Genomic DNA, 10,116 nt, shown 5'->3' with positions numbered 1-10,116 from the left:
TAAGAACATGGACTATTGTGTTTTTACTACGTTACTGTTGGTGACTCTCACTCACTGTACAGGACTATAACATTACATGATTCATATCAGGGTTGGATAACAGATTTCAGAGATTTTTATTTCACAGATTTTAAGGCCAGAAGGGACCATTATGATCATCTACTCTGGCCTCCTGCATAAACACAACATAGAATTTGGCCCCGTAATTTCTGGAGGATGGGGGAAATGAGTTCTAGAGTCAATGACCCTTCCCTGAAAGCACCGTATTGTCAGTTCCCTTCCATTTAAACCAAGACACTATTACTTTGTGTACCTCAGCTGATTCCAACTGTCACCGTATTCAACAGTAACAGAGATGAACTCTAAATTATCATATGCAGTCATCCATTGCCAATCATATACATGCAATCCAATCACTTAAACATTCTTATGCCAACAAAGCGTTATAAAAAATCAACATCCACTTCTATAAAATGACAACTTTAAAGACACACTATCAGGGCAATGGTGGAGTCAAAGATAGGTAAATATATAATTTCACAAAACCTAATTTAAGATGAATAAAAACCTAAAAAAAAACCATATCCAGTTGAAGCATTTTAAAAACAAATTAAACATTTCTATGCAGTACTGACAACCCAAATATTGTGTTGTTGTGGCTGTGCTGGTCCCAGGATGTTGGATAGACAAGGTGCCTGAGGTACTATAAAAGCTGCCTTTACCAAACATGGACACTCCACCAGATAAGTAGATTACACCACAGAATGGGCCCCCAAATACCTCGAGAGAACGTGCTTCAATACAGAAATAAAACCCGCTCTGACTGCACATCACTAGTTGTCACCTCCCACTCCATACTGGAACCCATGTGGGATATCATTAAACAATTACAACCCATACTAAATGGAGACGGTAAAAGCAGCAAAGAATCCTGTGGCACCTTATAGACTAACAGACGTTTTGGAGCATGAGCTTTCGTGGGTGAATACCCACTTCGTCGGATGCAGGTAGTGGAAATTTCCAGGGTCAGGGTCATGCTCCAAAACATCTGTTAGTCTATAAGGTGCCACAGGACTCTTTGCTGCTTTTACAGATCCAGACTAACACGGCTATCCCTCTGATAAATGGGTCTGCATCCTGAAATAAATCTTTCCTGAACCCCTTCTTCTGGCCTTCAAACAACACCCCCCCACAACCTCACCTCACCAAGCTCATCATCAAAACCAAGCTCCCCACAGACCAGGACACATCAACTCAAAGCAGCACCAGACACTGCCAGAACACCTGAAAAACCTGCAGACATATCGCCACTGCTACAGTGATCAACACCCTCCACCCATGGGTCCTACAGTTGCCTATCACAACACGTAGTGTACACCATCCAGTATACTAAATGCTCCAATAGAAACTATGTGGGTGAAAGCAGACAACCACCGTGCTCGCGAATGAACTCACACAGGAAAACGATAAAAGACCAAAACATCCTATTGCCTGTGGTGAACACTTTTCACAAAGCAATCACTCTATATCTGATCTCTCAGTCTTCATCCTCAAAGGAAACCTGGACAACACTTTCAAAAGGTGAGCCTGGGAGCTTAAATTCATAACTTTGCTAGACATTTCAAATCATGGACTCAATAGAGACACTGGATTTATGGTTTATTACAACAATCTGTCCAAATCCGAATCAACCATGCTAGATGCGGACATCTAATGCACAAACGGAAAATCAAGGACTCCCCTAGCATGTGAGTATGGTTCCCCATGACAGGCTTTCGACTACCTACTACCCAATTTATAAATATGAAGGAGGCATTACTGCAATCAATTCTGCTAGTCCTGATGCAACCATTTGATTTGATCAGCTTCAGGTGAAATTGTAGTTGCTGCTCTACACCAGCCATACGAAAGAAGACAACAATCTGTAACCCACGAACAACCTCCCTACAAATGCTGTCTCCCCTTCTTTTCCTCCTTATGACTGAAGGGGTGTTAATGGACCACTTCATCTTGACTGGTCCCTTGAGATATGTGTTAACTATGTATGCTAAACTCTCTGTTCCACCTTGTATTTTGCTGTGACGCTCTGAGTTAGTTTCCTAGACCTGAAGAAGAGTTCTGTGTAAGCTTTAAAGCTTGTCTCTCTCACCATCAGAAGTTGGTCCAATAACAGATATTACCTCACCCACCTTGTCTCTCTAAAACCCACATATGACGCCATTGGGCTAGTGCATGGAGTCCTGAAAGTCAAATTTATGAGACTGACTATAAATAAAAATGACATGGTTTCATCTGAGGTACGTTGTCCCAGCCATGAGAAAAAAAAGTATCTGTACAACATAAATAACAAAACGTAAACTGGAGCTTTAAAATTCTTTCAGTTTTAATAATTGAAGGTGTTGTTTATAACCTAAGCTGGAGAATTTGTTATAGAAAAGTGCATGTTTTTTAATCTCACAGTGTCCCTATAGCAACAGGAGGTAACATGGTCTTGTTGTTAAGGCAGTATACTGGGAGTGAGGAGTTTTGGAGTCTGTTCTTGGTTCAGCTACAGCCTTCTTGTGTGACTTTGGGCAAGTCATTTAATCGGTTCCATGTCTGTAACACGGAGAAAATACTTTCTATCTTTCATCCTTTGTCTGTTTACTCTAGTTAAATTGCAGGCACTTCAGAGCAGGATTTATGTATTTATACATTGCATAGAGTAATAGGATCTTGACCCCCTGAAAGGGGCCTTCAGGTATTACTGTAATATAAATAATAATAAATATCAATCTGAAGTTTGAATGACAGGCCATGCAATTTACCAAAGAGCAAAAATAGGGCCTGGTTCTTCAATCCTTACTCATGAGAGAAGTCCTTAGTCACACTAGCCTTGTTGATTTCCATAGGACTCCTCCTATGAGTAAAGACCCTGGAGAAAAGTGTGTCGATCTGGGCCCATGTACAGAAACTGAAGTAGACAATACTTTGCCCCCATTTTATAGAGTAATACTTGCAGTCACACTTTACTCTCATGCTACTGCTGCTATATATGATCTAAGAGACAACTCGCACTGGGAATGGTTTTCCTGGGAATAGCACTGTCAGGTTCATGTTGTTTTTAAAAAGCCTCTTGTCTGAAAGTTTATAGATTAAGCAGAGACAGGGTTAGCCTATGGCTACACTATAGCTTAAGTTTACATAAATTATGTCTCTCAGGGATGTGAATTAGCCACGTCCCCCTGAGCAATGTAACTTATGTAGGCTTAAGCGTCAGTGTGGACAGTGCTATGTTGGCGGGAGAGCTTCCCTCGCTGACGTTGCTATTACCACTCACTGAGGATGGAGTAAGTAGGCTGATGGGAGAGCTCTCTCCTGTCATTTTAGCGTGGCTATACTAGAGCGCTTGCAGCTGCCCCGCTGTAAGCTCTCAAGAGTATTCATAGCCTTAGATCAAAAACCTGAATCCATGAAAACAGGGAATTAAAATGGGAACCTTGAAACTTACTTGCAGCAATGCCAATGGGACCCTTAATATAATCCCTAAGGGTCTGAATTTTTCAGAGGTGCTGGGCACCCAGTGCTTTTGCTGACCTCCTATTTAGGGAGCATGACTTATTGAAAATCAGACCTTAAGGGCTCCTTCCTACTAGATGTTGATTGCTCCTGTGAGGTGCTAGGTAGAGCAGAGGGGTAAACTGTTTTTCCATCCAGTGAACATTTTCAATATGTCAAAAAAATTTCTCATCCTGAATGGGACAAACTCAAAATTGTGAAAATATCTGTGAACCAAAAATCTGGAAAAAAAATTGGCTCAGGTCAGTCGAAATACTTTGATAATTTCAAAGTGTTTTATTTCAATGTTGAACATTTTAATGATTTACTATAATTAGCTTTAATTTGGAAACAAAAAGTCATTTTCAACAGGAAAACATAATTTTCCATTTTGAAAATGCCCAAACAAAACGATTTGACATTTCAAAACTTGTTTCAAAAGGCAAAAAATTGTCAAAGCCAGCTCATACCTGCAAACAATTTTGGTTACACGAATCAGCATTTTCTGACAAAAAGCGGTTCACTGGAAAAGTCCCAACCAGCTTTACTGCTGAACACCTTCCACTCCATCTGAAACCTGAGTGTAGCACTGTGGTAAGCATGTTGGTAAATTACACACTTTCCAGGACTGAACCATAAATATGTATAGCCCTAATTCAGCAAGGTGCTTAAGCACATGCTTAAAATTAAGCATGAATAGTTCCAACTGAAATTAACGCGACTACTCAATGTGATTTGTGCTTAAGTACTTTGATGAAGCAGGGGCTAAGTTCTCTATAATGTCGTATTTGTTGTGTTTTCTTGTCTAGTTTTGTTCTTTTAGATGTTTTCATTCTCTTCAGATGAAATGAAAGAAACAAATTGGCTTCAAGCTGTTTTATAATCCTCTCAATATTTCTTGGCTTGATGGTCCCGAAATATGATAAAGTTATACTTTAAGCATGAATCAATGATTTTATTTTTCATTCATTTTCTGATAACTTTCAGTTCTCCTGAGTGCTAGACTAGTTCCCTAACGACCAGATCATCCTTTCTTAGCTACAGAGATATATTGAAATCTATCAGAGATTTCAAACAGGGCCCAAACAGATTAGGGGGAAAATAACAAAGTCAACAGTACCTGGTAGTATCTTTACCACTCGTCTGCAAGTTCTCCGTACATGAGTAGGTTTGTACTGTTTATTGAACTAAGGCCTGGTCTACACTGGGGGGGGGGGGTTCGAACTAAGGTACGCAAGTTCCTATTCGCGTAGCTGAACTCGAAGTACCTTAGTTCGAAGTATTTACCCGTCCTCACGGCTCGGGATCGAAGTCTGCAGCTCCCCCGTCGACTCCACCACCGCCGTTCGCGGTGGTGGAGTTGCGGAGTCGACAGGAGTGTGTTTGGAGTTCGATATATCGCTTCTAGATGAGACGCGATATATTGAACTCCGAGAAGTCAATCGCTACCGTCGATCCGGGCGGGTAGTATGGACGTACCTTAGGTATGTATTCATCCAGCTTGCTTGCCTTATTTATAAAATTAGTCCCACTGAAGTCCACAAGACTACCTTTCTGAGTGGGGTGAGAAGGAGTTGAAGATTTGGGGTGGGTAAATATGGCTCTGCAGATCTGACACTAATTTGTACCTTTGAGATTTGGCTTTGAAGAGCACTGCCAAGGGCTGACTCGTGGAGTTATTGAAATACCTGGTAAGTCCTAAAGTGGCTCCTTCCAGGTAACAACTGAGGCATATTGGTTTGGCACTGGGGAATCTGGCACTGTTGATACTGCATTTCTTTAGTGGATGTTGTGACGTTGCACGCTATATGATTTTATAAAAATATGCTAACGTAACTGGAATATGATTCATACAAAAGGTCTCTTGTAAGGTATCATTTCAAAGCTTAGAATCTACTGAGTGTAATCATCCTATTTGTATAAATGTACCACTCTTGTATCTGAAACTAGAAATATGAATTATAACTTTGAGGGCCTATTGTAATTATGCAAAGTGTGGGCCATTAATGGTTTGAGCACTGGCCTAAACCCAGGGTTCTGAGTTCAGTCCTTGAGGGGGCCACCTAGGGATCTGGGGCAAAATCAGTACTTGGTCCTGCTAGTGAAGGCAGGGGGCTGGACTCAATGACCTTTCAGGGTCCCTTCCAGTTCTGTGAGATAGGTATAGACAGGTATATCTCCATATTTACCCTCACAACACTGATCCTGTGCCAAAGTCAGCTGAGTCAGACCAGAAAAATCTGATCATGGCATTTAAATTTCCCTAGACATTGACATTTATTTTTTCCTGCCTCAGCATGTGGGGTTAGACTGGATGATCTCTTGTGGTCCCTGCCAGCCCTCCATTACTATGCTCTAAGAGCCTTAAATTTGTAAAAAGCCACCATTCTGACAACATTTTTTTAAAAGATATTCAGCATTTCCCTAATTTTCACAAGGCAAAAATTATTATATAGCATATATTTGTTTTGCATTTTTTAAAGTTGTAATATGGAAATGTTGTAATATGGGGATGTTATTAGCACTCAATCAAGCAATAGCCTGTCTGATATTTGTTGACTCAATCCTTTATAAAATAACTAAGCTATGTTCAATAAAAGCCGCTCTTGTTAGTATCAAACATATCCTTACTGTTTAAATTATTCCAATGTGCCTTTGGTGCTCATGAGCGTGCAGGAATAATAAACAAGCTACAAGGGGCAAACACAGTACTGGTTGGTAATACAAAAACATCTCCATACAGCTCTGTCAACACAAGCTTAGTCTTAAAGGCCATATATTGCTCTGAATTCAGAGCCCCCACTAACACTAATGGGATTGGACACTGAATTCCAAGGCCAGCTCACTTGAAATCAATGGGACTAACTGTGTGAGCAAAATTATGTTGTTATTATTATTAAAGCACTGGCAATTTCACTGCTTCACTAAAGCACACAGCAATTTCAATTACTAAAGCACTGGTTTTCGGCACAGAGAGAGAGTCTGCCCCAAGACAGACTCAGAGAAGACAGGATATTCAGAAAAGGAAGTAACATATTTGTTGTTGTTGTGCTTATGTTTTTAGCTCACATCTTGTGGACAGGTGCAAAGGTCTGGGTTCTGAGTGAAGAAAACAGCTCAACATGCCCTGTTATAGCCTTTACCTTGTCCACAAGAAATGAACACAAGGGAACATCACATTCTGAACCTGGTACTCAGATACCAGAGATTAATAATAGTCTCCTATGCCAGGGAGTTCTTCCAGAGAGCACGACTTATTTCCTGAGTTTAAAAAGCCCTTTCAGCTCATTAAGGGCCCAATCCTGCTACCATCAAAATCAGATGGAGTTTTGCCTTAAATAGGAAGACCAGGCTCTAGAAGAGTATTACCCTTAATTCCACCTATAAAGGGAAGCATTCTTTCCTATGCGATCAATATTCTACACGCAGAATTTAAAAAACAAAAACAACCCAGAGTTCAAGCTGGTTGCCCATAACCTCATGTCTGTGAGGTTCCGCTGCACTCCAGAATCCGATCTATTTATTTCAAGCAGGTCTAAACGCAAACACGGTGCATTTTTAAAGAACAATTATAAACCACCTTTCCAGTGAATTCCAGCTAGAGTGCAGAGGGAGCGGCAAACTTTGTTTTTTCGGGGGGGGGGGGGGGGAAGCAGCATGCTAGATGTACAAGGCTTAAAACGAAATCCCGATAAATAAAAATAAAGAAACCCAACCCCCCTTTGCAAAGTCCTACAAACTGCCAGCGCCTTTCATGTTACTCACATAACACACAGCTGGGAGATAAGGTTCCGCTTCACCTCCCTAGGCTTTCTACCGCGAGCTGCTGTGGGATGGGCATGGTCAGAGCGACCTCTAGCGGGCACGGCATTCACCGGCCGGTTCACACGGCAGCGCTGTGATAATCAAAGGCAATAGCAGCGAGGGCTGATTTCGAATCGGCGCCAGGAGCCCGCTGCCCGGCCGAGCAGACAGGGGCGCCAAGGCTGGGTGCAAAGTGAAGCGGAAGTACGGGGCGGGGGGGGACCCAAACAAAAACCAACCCAAGGCGGGTCCGCGCTAGCTAGATGGAGGGGCCGCTGGATCGCAGCCGCGCGTCGCCCTCCGCCCGCGGCACGGGGCGGGTGAGCGGCGCCTAGACGGGACCAGGGAGCCGAGGCGGGCGCGGTGCCACCCGGCCTGGGGGGGGGGCTGCAGCCCGGAGCAGCGAGCGAGCGAGCGAGGGGCGGGTGCGGGGTTCAGGCAGCGGCTGGGACGGAGCATGCTCAGATCGCGCGGGCAGGCGGCGGATGGGGAGCCGCGTGTGAGATTACAGCGGAGCCAGCGGACAGCTGCTACTTCGCGCCGAGCTCGCTCCGGCGCGGGGCGAAGGGAGGAGGCGCCGCCTGATGGGATTGCAGCCGCCGCCGGCTGGGAGCTCTCGGTGCAAGGGGCCAGCGGAGGGGCAGCGAGCCAGGGGCGCGCTCCGGAGCCGGGCGAGCGGCGCGGAGAGGGGTTACCTGCCCCCCTGGGCGCCTCCGCTGTCCCCGGCAGGATTACAGGAGCGGGGGGAAGGCAGAGTCCGCCCGGTGCCGGCCGTTCCTGGGCTCGGCCATGTGCCTGGGTACTTAGCAAGAAGGAAAGCCTGCAACGGGGGAGGGGGCCGGATATTTTGTTGGGGGGGGGCGGAGGGGAGCCCCACTCTCCAGCTCGCTGTGTGACAGAAGGAAGCAGCCTCCTCTCCACTGGTGGGGATGAAGGCACCAACTTGGAGAGGCAGCCCCAGTGGCTTGGTCTCTGGGGCTGGGAGGTTGACTCCCATGGCTGTATAGGATCCTCCCACTACCACTATGGATCTGCTGGTGCTGATGAACATCAGTGTTGGCACCCCCAATGGATCCCTTGCCTTCCCCTTCTCTTCCTCCTCGCCCCTACAGCAGCCTCCCTCTCACTACTCCCCTGGGGCTGTGGCCAGTTTGGCAGCCGTGGTGGGTTTCCTGATCGTCTTCACCATCGTGGGCAACGTGCTGGTGGTGATCGCGGTGCTGACCAGCAAGGCGCTGCGAGCCCCCCAGAACCTCTTCCTGGTGTCCCTGGCCAGCGCTGACATCCTGGTGGCCACCTTGGTCATGCCTTTCTCCTTGGCCAACGAGATCATGGACTACTGGTACTTCGGCAAAGCGTGGTGCAACATTTACCTGGCGCTGGATGTGCTGTTCTGTACTTCCTCCATTGTGCACCTGTGCGCCATCAGCCTGGACAGGTATTGGTCTGTCACCCAGGCGGTGGAGTACAACCTCAAACGGACTCCACGGAGGATCAAGGGGATCATCCTCACTGTCTGGCTCATCTCAGCCGTTATTTCCTTCCCTCCCTTGATCTCCGTGTACCGAGACCCCGAGGGGGACCTCTTCCCCCTGTGCAAACTCAATGATGAAACCTGGTACATCCTCTCTTCCTGCATTGGCTCCTTCTTCGCCCCCTGCCTGATCATGGTGCTGGTCTATGTCCGCATCTACCGGGTGGCCAAGCTGAGGACCAGGACCCTTTCTGAGAAGCGCACGGTGCCCGAGGGCTCTTCCCTGTCTGAGAATGGGCTGAGCCGGGCCCGTCGGGGCTGCACGTCACTGAGGATGCAGCCAGGGGAGAATGGACATTACTCGGTTCACCAGTGGCGCAAAGCCTCAGAGCTGGAGGACATTGAGCTGGAGGAGAGCAGCACCTCAGAGAGCAGGCGGAGGCGGAGCCGGGATGATCACCCCCGCAAAAGCAGTAAGAGCCAGTCCTTCTCATACTCCTACTCCTCCAAGCGCTCCAGCAATCGCTCCAGGGATCTCTTCTCCTCTCACCGCCGCAAGAAGCGGAGCAGCGTCTGCCGTAAGAAGGTCACCCAGGCCCGGGAGAAACGCTTCACTTTTGTGCTGGCTGTGGTCATGGGGGTCTTTGTGGTGTGCTGGTTCCCCTTCTTCTTCAGCTACAGCCTCTATGGCATCTGCCGGAAGGCATGTGAGGTCCCTGAGACTCTCTTCAAGTTCTTCTTCTGGATCGGGTACTGCAATAGTTCCCTCAACCCGGTCATCTACACAATCTTCAACCAGGACTTCCGCAGGTCTTTCAAACACATCCTCTTCAAGAAGAAGAAGAAGAATTTTCTGCACTGAGCTGGAGTGGAGGGGAAGTGTCTGCACTGAGCTGGAGTGGAGGGGAGAGGGGCCAAGTGCTGGAGTAGAGTAGTGAAGAAGTGGGGGGTGTGGGTAAGGGGGTGAGTTCACTGACCGTGGAGTGGAGTGGGGGTGGGGGAACCAATGTTTGAGTCAAGAGGGATAAATTACAGAGGGGAGGGAAGATGAATTTGCATTTTGACCTTGGAGGGGAGGAGGGGAAACATAAAGAAGAGGTTGGGACATTATGTGTTGGGCATGATGACCACTGTAAAGGTCTCTGAGGTCTAGAAGCTGAGCAAAGATGGGGAGAGGGAGGGATGGGCTGGTGTTGAAGTGGGAGATTTGGGTGTTTATTGGCAGTTAGAGAAGCTGGGATTTGTTTCTTCCTGGGATGAGTCCAGCACCAGGTTTTACTGGTGAGGTGGAGGACAACTGA

The 10,116-nt window shown here is 46.4% G+C and overlaps 1 protein-coding gene across 1 annotated transcript; it reads left to right on the top strand.

Annotated features, from left to right (window-relative positions):
• The first annotated feature begins 7,839 nt into the window (after window positions 1-7,839).
• On the top strand, window positions 7,840-9,754 carry ADRA2C (adrenoceptor alpha 2C). The gene has a single exon (XM_045019888.1). The coding sequence runs from the start codon at window positions 8,367-8,369 to the stop codon at window positions 9,675-9,677; it is 1,311 nt and encodes a 436-aa protein (XP_044875823.1). The 5' UTR covers window positions 7,840-8,366; the 3' UTR covers window positions 9,678-9,754.
• Window positions 9,755-10,116: the final 362 nt, after the last annotated feature.

Source organism: Mauremys mutica, chromosome 5, assembly GCF_020497125.1.
Source record: "Mauremys mutica isolate MM-2020 ecotype Southern chromosome 5, ASM2049712v1, whole genome shotgun sequence".
Classification (NCBI taxonomy): domain Eukaryota; kingdom Metazoa; phylum Chordata; order Testudines; family Geoemydidae; genus Mauremys; species Mauremys mutica.
Note: the sequence above shows the minus strand (reverse complement) of the source record. Positions and strands in the feature narration are given on the sequence as shown.